The 13,161-nt window shown below is 37.4% G+C and overlaps 2 protein-coding genes across 4 annotated transcripts; one reads left to right on the forward strand and one right to left on the reverse strand.

Annotated features, from left to right (window-relative positions):
• The first annotated feature begins 70 nt into the window (after positions 1–70).
• On the forward strand, positions 71–5,964 carry LOC113672876 (uncharacterized). Of its 2 annotated transcripts, none has more exons than XM_027189221.2 (2): positions 71–575; positions 2,722–5,964. In XM_027189221.2, exons 1-2 carry the CDS (start codon positions 461–463, stop codon positions 3,618–3,620), a joined length of 1,014 nt encoding a protein of 337 aa, XP_027045022.2. In that variant the 5' UTR covers positions 71–460; the 3' UTR covers positions 3,621–5,964. The 2 variants fall into 2 exon arrangements, with proteins under 2 accessions (XP_027045022.2, XP_089068634.1); XM_089212508.1 differs by lacking the exon at positions 71–575 and adding an exon at positions 1,298–1,562.
• Positions 5,472–12,798, reverse strand: LOC113672894 (succinyl-CoA:acetate/propanoyl-CoA:succinate CoA transferase-like). 2 transcript variants are annotated; one of them, XR_016188473.1, is made up of 9 exons: positions 12,576–12,798; positions 12,376–12,480; positions 11,719–11,871; positions 10,431–10,670; positions 9,146–9,334; positions 8,362–8,577; positions 7,686–7,823; positions 7,250–7,389; positions 5,472–6,702 (listed from the first exon to the last, which is right to left on the reverse strand). XR_016188473.1 is itself a non-coding variant. In XM_089212494.1 (9 exons), exons 1-9 carry the CDS (start codon positions 12,697–12,699, stop codon positions 6,515–6,517), a joined length of 1,482 nt encoding a protein of 493 aa, XP_089068620.1. In that variant the 5' UTR covers positions 12,700–12,798; the 3' UTR covers positions 5,934–6,514. The 2 variants fall into 2 exon arrangements, 1 of the variants encoding a protein (XP_089068620.1); XM_089212494.1 differs by having other exon boundaries at positions 5,934–6,702; positions 7,250–7,378.
• Between the last annotated feature and the right edge of the window lie 363 nt (positions 12,799–13,161).

Here is a 13,161-nt window from a genome sequence, read left to right on the forward strand (position 1 = left end):
ATCAACCACTCAAGCACGTCGTTGCAACTGTTATGCAAAGTAGCTGTGATGTAACCTTTGCCAGCTAAACAATTCAAAAATTTCAGCAAAAAAAAAAGACAAAAAAAATAATTCAGCGTGATACGCATGCTTTTTCACTCCTTCGAAAAGTTCCGGTTTGGAAATGACGGCGAGAAAACTCGCTAGTCGGGTCCCTAAACTATTGGACTAACAACGAAAGACAGGTTGCTACACAAGTTGCTTGAATTTGGAAAAACAACATTCATTACAAGCGTAATATTTGAATTTCAATCACTGATACAGCCCTTGGTAAGAACCGCTGATTGCTCCTGGCAGATTAATGACATGCATATGTGTGTTTTAGAGAAAGAGCCGTCGATATTTCGTGGTGAAATTTGCTGCCTACAACGGAGTTTCGTCCTTAAAGCGAAGTGATGTTCTCGTCGCCTAAACTCTTACGATGAGAGCCCTTCTTTTATGTGTTATTTCGTCCATATATTTGAACACTTACAATTCTGTTTACGGGGTCGAGACTACATCAAATCCATCTTCCACATCAAGCGAGCAGTTCACAGGTAGAGTTGAATTTTTTCCACCTGTAATTACGTAGTATGTTACACTTAATGTTTTTTTCATCCTAAAGAATATGTTTTAAATTTTGCAGTATGAACGAGAATTTTTAGTCATAAACTGGCGCTGTTCTCATGAATATTCTAAAGGAAGTGGTTCAAGTATTCGCCCTTTCTTCAGGCAATAACGGTCACTTTTAGAATTTCTCTTTAATTTTAAGAAATACTCTGAAACTCTCTTCGTATTCTGAAAGGAAAAGATTGCTGTCAACTTTGTTTACAAAGGGCGAGTGTGAGCAATGAATACTCCTGTGACCGGAATATGTGGTGAATATGCCAGAACCTAATGTTTACTTGTCGAGCGTTTAAATTTTCCGCAATCTTGAAATTTCGCCTGTGTCTCTGATGTTTTTGCCTCCGGTGGTCATAATTAAACGCCTCCGTATTGCCTCGCAAACGCAAGGAGTTGATCTTCAACGAAACAATGCAAATTTTCAGCTTTTGTTTGAAAAGTTCCGGGATCGTAAAGACAAAAGATTGGTTGACAACAATGAAATAAAGCTGTTGACAAAAAACTACAAAAAGTTGAAGAAACAAGCTTAATGAACCATAGACTTTCACAAGGGAAACCCTTTTACGTTCATTTTGTCTAAAGAACTTAAAATCTGAAATTAAATCAAAATTACAAAAACCCGATGGTTTATATTACTGCACGCAACCCCTCGTCCATTTTTCAAATCAGATAACATGTTACGAGGAGATTACAATTATTCATTTTAAGGCCGCTTTATCACGACCGACTTGGCTGGCTGTATAATTAAGAATTTGTCGAGAAAAGACAAAAACCCGTGTCAACCAATAACAAGTCTCGGAGGGGCTATATTCTTATCGCAGTCCACATGTCTCTGAACCGGTTCATGCTGAATGTGTCATAACGCAGGCTTCCAATCTTTTGCCTGGTTTCCCTTGTCTTCGCTATGAAAATACCGGCAGGTAAAAATGTTTTCTGATTTTGTTCAATGTCATTCGTAATATCTGTCCTCATACTCAATTTCGAATTTTCCTTCACCTGCCACAGCGTCTCATATGTATATTTTCATCCTTAACTTTTAATTTATTTCGTGTTTGTATCATTCAAATCAATACGGCAAGCTAAAAGTTCGTAAACGTGCGCAAAAACATCATTTTAAACATGTATTTGCAAAGATAATTTAAAACTGTGTACATATGAAATTGGATCAAGAAACTTCCTCTTTCAAAATTCGCTACTAAATTTTCTTTTTGGCTGTAGCTGTACATTTATTATATCTTTTCCTTTTAATTTTTTTCCCTTAAAGGAAAGCACTTCAACTTTCTACTTTTTTTAAAATTTATTTAAACGCCATTCGGAAGTTTTTTAATACAATTAAATTAACCCAATGTTAGATGTGTCTCCTATTCAGGGAAAGCAAGTTAAATATTCTACGTTCTCCTTTAATTTGCATCGCCAATTTTGTCCGTTTTGCACCTTTTATCTATCACCATCTCCATTTATCTCTTTCCTTGTTGCATGCGGCAACATCTTAAGCTTAGCAACAATCGGTCAATTTTTCTTTAATGCAGTCTCTTACGAATAGAAGTTAGGAAGCAGATATTTCTTTGGTAACCAACCTTTGGTTAAAGACAAAATTAAAAACGGAAATCTTAGTGACTGTCACACGCAATATCTAAAGGTGCGCCCACCCAAATGAATATGATAAATTTTTATGAAAACCGACTTTCGATTCATAAATCCAGAATTATTCTTTTCAAATTCTAGATCTGAAACGCATGTTCGCGATTTAACCAAATTTCAAATAACAAAGTACGTGCATGCTCTGACTAATGTGATAAATTCTATAAAAGCTCCATATCCGAGATAATGTCAAAACACTCTGGGCGTATTTGTATATCAAAACTTGTGTCAGCCGTCATAAAAATTTTTTTCTTTATTTTTCTTTTTCTGTGAAGCGATCATTATCGCAAGTTGAATAAAACTCGACTGGAAAATGAGGCCCTTTTTAAATATTTAAAAATTTGGCTAATTTTCCTTTATTTGTCGCTTGCTAGGAAGTTGAAAAATCGCAATAAACGGTCTTTCCTGTTTAATTTGCATTTTATGATTGCTTTTCAGTTCCGAAACCAGCGATCATATTTTTGGGATTTCTCGGAGTATGCCTCGTAGTTGTGTTTATCTTGTACAAGATTCTCCACTCTGATATTTGTAAACTCGATCGTAATAAATTGGCCGGTGTAAGTCAAGCTGAATATGCAGAACTTGGAAAATCTGCCGCATTTGAGGAAGAGTCCCACGACGAATCAGATAGTGTGGATTACATTGAACAAGAAACTACTGCAAGCGATAGGAGTGATGACCGTCCAATGCATAGACCTGCGCCATACGTCAAGAGCAGGAGCTTGGGTGACCTGTTCGCTGAGAAACCAAGTCAGCCTCCTGCGCCTCAGAGGAAGTTCACTCAATGGGAGAGACCGTCTATAGAAGCTGTCAAAGCTGCAAGCCATTTGAATGTCCTCTCTGCTTACGGAGATACAGGCGGTAGTCAGCGCGTTCGGAAGAAGTCGCGTAAGGAATCACGAGGGGATATCACTTGTGTGGCAAAACTACAAGTTTCTGTCGCATTTGCGCAGACGGCCCAGAGATTAGAAGTGACCATCATCCGAGTGCAAGACTTCCCCGAGGCATTTTCCGCGAATAGCGCTACTTCGGCAATGTCAATCCATCTGACCCTGATGCCGTCGAAGCGATATCGATTTAAAACGAAGACGAAGGCAACTTCCGATGTCACAATTAATGAGACATTTGTCATGCGAGGCGTAAGTGCCAACGAATTAATGGACAGCAGTTTACGCTTCCGAATTTATGCGCAGGGTTCAATGAAGACAGGCAGGCTACTGGGAGAAACACAAACTCACGTGACAGACTTCGACTTGGATGATATAGCCTCAACTATGTGGATTATGGTACCACCAGCTGAGGAACAGAAAAAATCGTCTTCTAAACAAAGAAAGTAATACATTGACGTCACATGCATTGGATAAATAGTCGCGCGTAAGTGTTTTAGTTGATTAGTCCTTCACCTGTCATCTTTTAGTCTTCACCAGCTGCAGGTTCTTAGAGCGGAGGCGAGTAACCTCTTAAATTAATTACAAATCAATGGAGACTTAGGCCTCCCAGAGCTGAGAACAACTTGAGCCTTTTGAGAACAGTAGACGGGGAGGCCAATTATATCTCACAACATGATAGAAATCTGTTTTCACTTCATAAAAGGACACATCCTGAATTCTGAAACATCCTCTGCCGGCAAGAATTAGCCTTAAGTTTGTATCACCCTTCCTGAGGAACCAAAAATCGGCCTCTTTATTCTTCAATGACGTCATAAATTAATTGCCCACTGTAGTCGTTCCAAAGGTAAAAAGAAACGGGAAACGTTACACTGGTTGGTAATCGATCAAAAGAAAATTTTCGAGTGTTTTTAAATGAAAAAAAAAAGTCAAAATTTTTTGTCGTTCCAGTTTAAACGTAGAACTCAATCGACAAAGTAGGACTTCAGGCTTCACTGGACCATGACATTTAAAGCGTGTGGTTTGATGACGTATGCCGAGGAAAGTTTCCTTGTTTGAAATATGATGACTTCATGTCTTTTTTCACGATCATTTTCTTATTTCTCTGTTGAAAAAGCCAAAGTCTTCTCAAAAGACCGCCTTTACCTTTGATTTGTGAAAAATACGATAAATTTGGAAAATATGTCGTGGTTTTCATCTTGCTTGAGACAAAAAAAAAATTCCGCTTTTTTTGGTTGTCAATGTCGTCACCATTGCTAATTAATGTAAATGATGTAAATGGCAGAGGTTGTACTCTATTGAGCATAAGGAAAGGCTGCCTCGGAGGTAGAGATGCCTTACCTACAATCGAGAAGGGTTACCCTATCTGCATAATAAGTTATATTTTGTCATGGAAATCTGCGCAGTTGAGGTTAACCCCTTTACACTCTATCATCGGGATCTATATTCTATTCACTCTTCTCTTTACATTTCCATTGGTACTGACAAGGAGAATTTGTTTATCAATCAAAGCTTCTTAAGTTGGTGATCATTTCCTTTATTCTCGTGATCTTAATAAATGATTTAGCAATATTATTGTAAGGAGAAATTAGACTCTGGTCACTCTCAGTACGGTTTTAAGGATTAACTCACCAAGTAGGACCAAGCTTAGCGCCCTTGGTTCGCAACGAAAAAGCGTGCGTTCTCCTTTTCACTTCCAAAATTCTAACAAAGCAACGTTCAGAAACTATCGCGCAGTCGATAAACACTCATAACCCAAGAAAATGAAAGAAAGAGATATCGTTATGACGGTCATCTCGTTCCCTTAAGCAATGTTTCTGTCTGTGAAACGTGTATTGGTGCACCCTTTGTCCCCAAATAGGGGCTTTAAAATTTATTTCAAGCCGAGAAGACCCCGGCTCTGAACATCTCAGTAGTTGTCATTTAAATGTTTATCATAATTACTCTCGATTAATTATTTATCCTTTACACGGCATAATTTTTGAAAGTATATTTTTTGGAAAAAATGCACCTCGAGTTGTATGGTTCTTAAGATTCAGCTCTTTAAGTTAGATATCATCTTATTTGTTCTGTGTGAGCCGTACCTTGCACTTCTGTTTGTATTTTTAGTCTTTAGTGATATCTATCGCTTTTTAAGGGCTTTCCAAACATTTGCATATTAATCAAGTAAATAACTACAACGACCAGGAACTTTAAAAATTAACAGGGAAATACTCAATTTTGTCCAATATCTTAAAGGTGTGCAAGAGTAAATTCTAGATTTTACTTCACACTCTGATCTCCGAAAAAAAAAGAATATTATTTTTATATATTTAAGATATAGAACATTTATTATTTTCGGTAGCTGGAATTCCACTAACTTGCAACCACTTTGGAAAAGAATTACATTGACATCCCTATTTGACATTTGATTGTAAGTTATGTATCGAAAAAATTGTATAATCCTTTCACTCCCGAGATCTCATCAGAAATTCTCCTTGATGTCCGCCACAAAATTCTTATGTCACTTTAGAGTATTTGGTATTGGATCAATTAAGAATCTCCTAATTGATAGTTTTCTTTATTCTCGTCACTTTTTTGCTTGATATTGCAATGTTTTTGTATTTTTATTGTAAGAAGAATTTTCTTTCTTGGTTGTTCATGGGAGTTAAAGGGTTTACAAATGCTTACGATTTGCAGTTGATGCTGTATCATGTTACAATAAATGCACAATAGCAGAGGAACGTGATTATTTCCTCATTGAAAAAAGCTTCTGTTCATGTATTGAAGAATAAAAGAAAGTTTATTGCAGAAAGGGCATTGTTGGTCACTACTCTTGATACTTGAAATAGCTTCATTTCATAGAATCTCTCAGTTTGCACGTGTTGCGATTGATCAATTTAAGGCTTTTTTTGTCCTTAAACCAAGTGTGCGATAAAAACAAAACACGATATAAATTTTGTTTAAGCGACATGGTATGGTATTGTGTAATAACTCTGCAATGGTAATTCTGATAATTTAACAATGGAACTATAAACTTTGCCATAAAATATAAACGAAGAGCATCGGAGCGCGGAGTCCGAAGGTCTGAGGTTCGATTCCTCATGGAATTTTCTTTGTCCTAAGCTCGTGACAAGAGGAAAAACATCTTTCTCTATTTCTTTGCCCAGCTCAAATCTTACTGTCTTTCATATAAGAAATTTAATTCAAAAAGGCACCTTTAGCAACAACACATGTACATGTAAATTAAACTTTTCTGCTGATTGTCGACTTGATGTTAAGATTCACCCAGAGTTCTGGAGAGTTTCAACTCTCACGTGTCAAACACGGGACTCGGTCCCAGACTGGCGTGCCGAACTTGTGCCTTAATCAGGCGATGGTATGCATTTAAGTCTATCAAAAGCAGCTTTCTCTAACCACTCTCGGTGATCAGGATGAGCGATCTTAATCAGTTCATAAGCTCTTTGCCTAAGATTCTTCCCAAACAGGTAAGCGATTCCATATTCAGTCACGATGTAATGCACATGCGCACGAGTTGTCACAACGCCTCCACCTGTACAAAATGAAAAGAACGAAGTAACTCTGGTAACTGGCTCAATAAATATATAATAAAATAAATAATTAATAATGAAATAACTAAAAGCATTGAAATTTGCCTTCATTCTTTGATAGCCGTGATGAGGAATTTGACTCAACGAGGAGGAAAGTGGAGGAAATATTTTGGAGTGCTTTTAAAAACACTGACACAACTTCCTTAAGCAATGTTTGTGAAATAATTGCAGCCTTCTGACACACATACCCAAGGCTGCAATGGACCGTTTATGTTGCCGGGTTTATTGCAGCGCATAGGGAAAAAATTCAAAAGGTGCGTTTCAGCAACGTAAAAGGAAACTCTTCTTAAGTTGCCTCAAGTTTTCCTCAAATCCTTTTGACGTTGTAAGTTCAAGGAGGTTAAGTAAAAACCCGTGCTAATTCAAACTATGTCCAAATAAAACAGCCAACGTATCGTCCATAACGCTAAGTTTGCGCTTAATGCCGGAGGTCAATAACTGTGAAAATACGGCAAAGTCTAGTAACCATCCTGCACCCGTTCGACTTACCTTCCTTCAAGAAAGGAACAATCTTTGACTCTCCTTTCTTGGTAACAGAATTTAGGGCCAGGATTGGTTTACCACATCCGTCAAGTGCTAAAGCTGCTCCACGTAAAAAGTCTATTTGGCCTCCGACACCTGAAAAGATGCTAAATATTGTAAGGTTACTCAAAAATGCCGAAGGGATTCGTAAACTAATCAAAACCCACGAACAAAATCAATCCAATCACGCACAAAGAGTGTACATGGTTTTATTTATTATTACATGTATTTTTTACTAGAATGGAATGGCGCTTTGTAATATGCAATATGGCGTGTCTCCATGTTAATCAATCGCAACCAAACAGCAAACAAACAAACAAAACTACATATTACAGCATAACAACAAGTAGGGTTTGGTCACAGAGATCTCACTCCCTCTCCTTACATATTTTATGTAGATTACCTGAATACATTCGTGTTCCAATAGAGTCTGAAACAATTTGTCCAGTGAGATCCACTTCAATACATGAGTTAATAGCTGTCACTTTAGGATTTTGAGCAATTACTGACACCAAATTGACAAATCCAACATCCAACATCACTTTTAAGAGGACAAAAATTAACAGTGAAAACATGATTAAAATGAGGACATAGATAATTTTGCATCAAACATTATGATAATTAATGGTATAACAAGGTAAATATATATTTTTGCAGTGAATACTCTTTACACGGGGGATAAACTGCATATCAAGTTATAGATATTGCAAAAAGAATATACGGTAACATTTTCCATAAAATCACTGATCTCATTGAAAGGGTGTATGGAAGTATCTAAACCTTAATAAAAATAGCTTAAGATAGTTTGTTTGATTCTCCTTTCAAAGTGTCTTATATTCCCATACAAGATACAAAAAGAAGTTAATGATGCATCTAAAGGTAAGCCTCAAAGGGCTTGGTCTTATTAGCCAGTACAAGTCTGACAAAAATTCATCTTTCTCTGTTTTGCAAACAACAAGAGTTTATTGGCTATGGGGAAATTGTGAGGTAGTTATTTAAGGAAATGTATCCACATCATCAACTGAACTTCCTGAAACTTCAAAATCCACAAGTTATTTATCAACAAATCATCAACTCACCTACAAAAGGGTTATTGTCAATGAATTCAAACACTTTCTTTGTTCCAATCACAAAACTTCCCACACATCGGCCAGGTAACACTTTTTTAAAAGCATTAGTGATGGCTCCCCTTTCAGTTAGAGCTACTACACCATCACTGAACATCTCCGAGTGGATGCCAAGGTCTTTATGATCCATCAATCGACTCAAGCAGGCATCTGGTATGGAACCAATTCCTGTTGGGTTGTCAAATAGAAAACAAAACACTACAAGTTAACCTTTTACACCCTAACAATGGTATTCATATTCTCCTCACTGCCCTCTTTACATTTCCCATGGTACTGACAAGGAGAATTTGTTTGACAATCAGGAGCTTCTTAAATTAGTAATCATTTTGTTTACTGTCATGGGCATTACATTTAATTCAAGAGTGATCCTATAGGGAGGAATTAGACACCAGTCAAACTCATGGGCTATAAGCAATTAATGGAAAGATCCAGATGAATTTTTAGGCCCTAAGATTTATGATTAGTTAAATTAACCCTTCAATTGCCAAGATCTGATGGTTAAATCTCCCTTCTAGTAGCTGTTTATTTCCTTGTAAATTGGTTACAAGAATTTGGTGTTGATCAAGATAATATCTTCTTATTGATATGTTTTGAGTTTTCTCATTACCTGTTTGCTGGATAAAGTTATGTTTACCACTTCTGGGAGTTAAAGGGTAAATGTATCCACTGGCTTAACAAGCAGGTCCCATGCAGGTAATTAGTCAGTGAGTTACAAGTGAATAGTTTCTCCACTGACCCATTTGAAGAGTGGCACCATCCTCCACAAGGTCGTCGGCAATTAACTGACCAATTTTGGCTTCCTCTGGAGTCTCTGGATTAATCTTCAGTTCTGGGAGATTAAACTCTGAGACACACAGCACATCAAGATGGGATTGGTGGATGCCTCCTGGGCCGTGAGTGCGAGGACACTGTGGGTTCACAAGCCCTACAATGTGTCAATGAGAATAATTCATGTCAGAGAAGAAAAAAAACTAAAAGATTTACCATGCACATTGAACAACCTGGATTTATTGTCACCATCATACAAAAAATTAACAGTATTTATCTTTTAGCAAATTAGGAGTCAAATACCAATGATCTAATCAAATACAGAATTCTTGCAGCTTATCCTGCTCTAAGTTTATGTTTTTATTTCCTTGTCTATTTCTTGTGATGCTAAAATCTTATAAACTATGTAACAATTCCATTTAATACCTTTGAAAATAATATAACAGTAATATTATTATAGAAAAACGAATTGGTTTAGTGGGTATCCCTAAATTCAGATATACTGCACAAATGAATACAAAATTCATTTCCTGATCCTGTCACTTTTTCATTTTCTCTATTCATGGATTACCAAGACCTTTAACTCTTATACCACCATGAGTGACCAAGACAGAATTTCTCCATACACAGTCAATACAATATCAAGCAGACCGGTAAGGAGAAAAAGAGAAATATAAATTAGAGGATTGTTATCATGAAATCTGGCATACAGTAAGGAAACTTACTGATGAGATTTTAGGAGTGAAGTGTTTTACACAAACCCTTCAGCACCTTCAAAACAGTTATTATTTGGTATGACTGAAATGTTGCATTAGGTCTCTGTAATGTACCTTAGGACCAACATATTACACAAAACAGAGCAGTTGTTCAATTAGAAGGTTAATATTAAATAACATGAAATTTTATAGTAATTTTTATTTTTTTCTCAGTTTGTGAACAGGCAGTATTCTACAAATCCTGCAATCTGATTGGTTCCAAAAGCGGGCAGTGTTCTCCCCATCTGGCCCGCTCACAACCATCGCATTTCATTTCATAACCATTTGTTAGGTTTTAGAAAAAATAAAAGTGTTATTCACAATCCAAGGTTGGTCCGTATTGGGAAAAACTGTGCCCTCTGTCTTGTGTACCGTATCCAAGACCTCGGGCACAGTTTTCCCCAATATGAACCTCCCTTCTGGTGAATAACATATATATTTAATAAAACATATGTCAAGTATAAATGTGTGTATGGCATAAAAATGAAAAATTCATACCAATAATATATTTGGCATTCTGAATGGCAGCTCTTGTACAATCTACACTTGGACCCAGAGTACAAAATCCATGTTTGTCTGGTGGACTTACTTGTATCAGAGCCACGTCTATGTCAATTATCTTGCGCTGGAAAAGCAATGGAATCTCACTAAGGAAGATAGGTGTAAAATCTGCACGTCCTTCATTGACAGCTTTACGACAGTTTGCTCCAATGAACAAGGAGTTGCTTCTGAAAATTCCTGGAATCATTTCAGAAAGGAAAAATGGGATTTATGAGAAAGGATTGTGATTTTTCATCATGGTTTGATGGTAACTTCTCTTCTAAATTGCTAGTCTGGCAAAGAGGACTTGTCCCTTTGTAAATCACCATATTAAGCATTAAGGTCTCTTGTGATTGCTTGGTTTTGAACAGAGTAGAGCAAAAAATATCATTAGGTGAAATATTTAAGTTGACATCAACACCTGCAGAAGACTGGAAGTAACCAGTCAAAAGGTCACCTGCATCCACATCAGAAGTGGTTCCATCATGTGGGAAACAAATAGAACTGGAAAATATTTGATGGAAGTACCAGGTATAGAATCCTTGACTAAAAACAGACAGATGCTGTAAACATGAATGTTGTGCCGCGTAGCACTGAGAACACAAATGGTGAAACAGAGAATTAACTCTGAAGTGTAAATTAAAGTGCTATTTAAACCCATGAATAACCCACAGGGCGTTAGCCCTAATAAAGGGAAACAGGGAACCACACGAGGCAAAGAAAAAATCTTTTGACCTCGGTGGGAATCGGGTTTAAATAGCACTTTAATTTACACTTCAGAGTTAATTCTCTGTTTCACCATTTGTGTTCCCAGTGCTACGCGGCACAACATTCATATGTACCCTTACTTTCTCTTCGCCGCGATTCACCATCCTAAATCGTCCCCGACTTTCTCTGTGCGACCTCGTAGCTCAGTCGGCAGAGTAACGGTAGATCTAATCCGGAGGTCGTGGGTTCGATTCCCACCGAGGTCAAAAGATTTTTTCTTTGCCTCGTGTGGTTCCCTGTTTCCCTTTATTAGGGCTAACGCCCTGTGGGTTATTCATGGGTTTAAATAGCACTTTAATTTACACTTCAGAGTTAATTCTCTGTTTCACCAGATGCTGTAAACAAACTGCTTTGTCTGCCATGTGCATTTGTTCCCATTTCCATGCATGTCCTTGACATTATAGCACAATTAACACTTCTATCCAGGGGGGTGTCCCACTGTAACTTAATGATGCCAGAATCCACGAAATTTACTCACCATCATATTCAGGCTTCACCAATTCACCTGATCCTTCCGTGTGGATATGAATCAGTTCAACATTCTTTAGGCCAACCTCTTTTCCTCTCTTTGCCACTGCATCAAGGAGTGGTAGAGGGGTAGCTGCCCCTCCATGCACAAACACCTTCATTCCTAATAAATAAAAAAGACAATTAAACATTGGAAAAACCCTGAATAAGCTCAGTAATACTGTACATCAAGCTTTCTCTTCACTTTGCGGGAATTAAAAGAAAAATAACCAGTTGTCATCCATATCCTTTCATTGCTCCACAAAAGGAAGTTGACAGGCATTCCATTTTTTTTAAAGGGAGTGACAGTCTTTCGTCTGTAGCATATTTCGTAGCACCTACTTTGCAGGGGATTTCATACCAAATTGTATAACGTGCCATTAAAACTGATTTCGCACGAAATCACTGCACAGTATACATTAGCTTCAGTCTGTACCTGCTGATGTCGAAGCGACTTTAATTGGCTTCGGTAGTGATTTTTTCCTTTTACTTCTCAAAAATTTCAGTAACATTTCTTGGAATAATTCAACTTGAATAACGTCGTTTTCGACTGAATTGAACAACAATTTTACACAAAGAAGCTGAAAACGAAAGCCCATCTTGTGGAAAGAATAAAATTCAAGCTCACCTGACTCGATCACTTCCACAGCTTCTTTTGGAGATTTCCATGCGGGCGTTTTCCCTGGCAAAGGATGAAATGGCTCCGCAGAGTATGTGTAGAAGCTACGACGACCTATGTTGTAACGAAAATAAGACAGCATGAGCTATGAGATGTACCCGTAGATTGAATTTTCCCGCCAAACATATCGCCACTGATAGTTCGTTTACCATATCCTTCGTGGCTTTTGCTGCTCACAAACGAACTAATGGCCCTTGATTGCAGAAATATCGAAAAGGGAGACGAATTTGATGGCCGAAATAGCTTTGGAAGCTGTGACGATAAGGACACCATGCTCTCCTTCAAATAAATATCTAAAACATGATTTACAAAAATTTACTTTCGTGACAAACTACACGTTTCGAGGCGGCTACCAAGCTCTTGATCATATGCACACGCGCACGAAATTAATTTACCTTTGTGCACGTGCCTAGTCTCTCAAACTGATATGTTATGGTAAAGAGGGTTCGGAACGAATTGAGAGTTGACACCCTGCAAGGAGAAATTTATTTCTTTCTTTCTGGGAGACATTTTTTCTATTTACATATAGTAAATACGATAGGCCGCTCAACGAAAGCACTACATGTCGAGGAAATTTTTTAAAGCGTCCAAAAAATAACACAAATATGCAACTTCCAACTAAAAAAAAAAAACAAAACCCCCTCAAAATGAGTGATTTTTTTAGCAAAATCCGCGTATTCTCAGCCCACAGATTGCAGAGCTTTAGATGGTAAAACACTGATGCTAGTTAGCCAT

The sequence above is a fragment of the Pocillopora damicornis genome, chromosome 7, assembly GCF_964200805.1.
Source record: "Pocillopora damicornis chromosome 7, jaPocDami1.2, whole genome shotgun sequence".
Classification (NCBI taxonomy): domain Eukaryota; kingdom Metazoa; phylum Cnidaria; class Anthozoa; order Scleractinia; family Pocilloporidae; genus Pocillopora; species Pocillopora damicornis.

What these genes read in the sequence shown, in the direction of transcription:
- LOC113672876 (XM_027189221.2), top strand. Translation starts at nt 461, where the DNA reads ATGAGAGCCCTTCTTTTATGTGTTATTTCGTCCATATATTTGAACACT. An exon ending in ATCAAGCGAGCAGTTCACAG is followed by an intron (nt 576 to 2,721) that starts GTAGAGTTGAAT and finishes ATTGCTTTTCAG; the next exon opens with TTCCGAAACCAGCGATCATA.
- LOC113672894 (XM_089212494.1), bottom strand. Translation starts at nt 12,699, where the DNA reads ATGGTGTCCTTATCGTCACAGCTTCCAAAGCTATTTCGGCCATCAAAT. An exon ending in CAAAAGCCACGAAGGATATG is followed by an intron (nt 12,481 to 12,575) that starts GTAAACGAACTA and finishes GTTACAACATAG; the next exon opens with GTCGTCGTAGCTTCTACACA. An exon ending in TGTTCCTTTCTTGAAGGAAG is followed by an intron (nt 6,703 to 7,249) that starts GTAAGTCGAACG and finishes CATTTTGTACAG; the next exon opens with GTGGAGGCGTTGTGACAACT.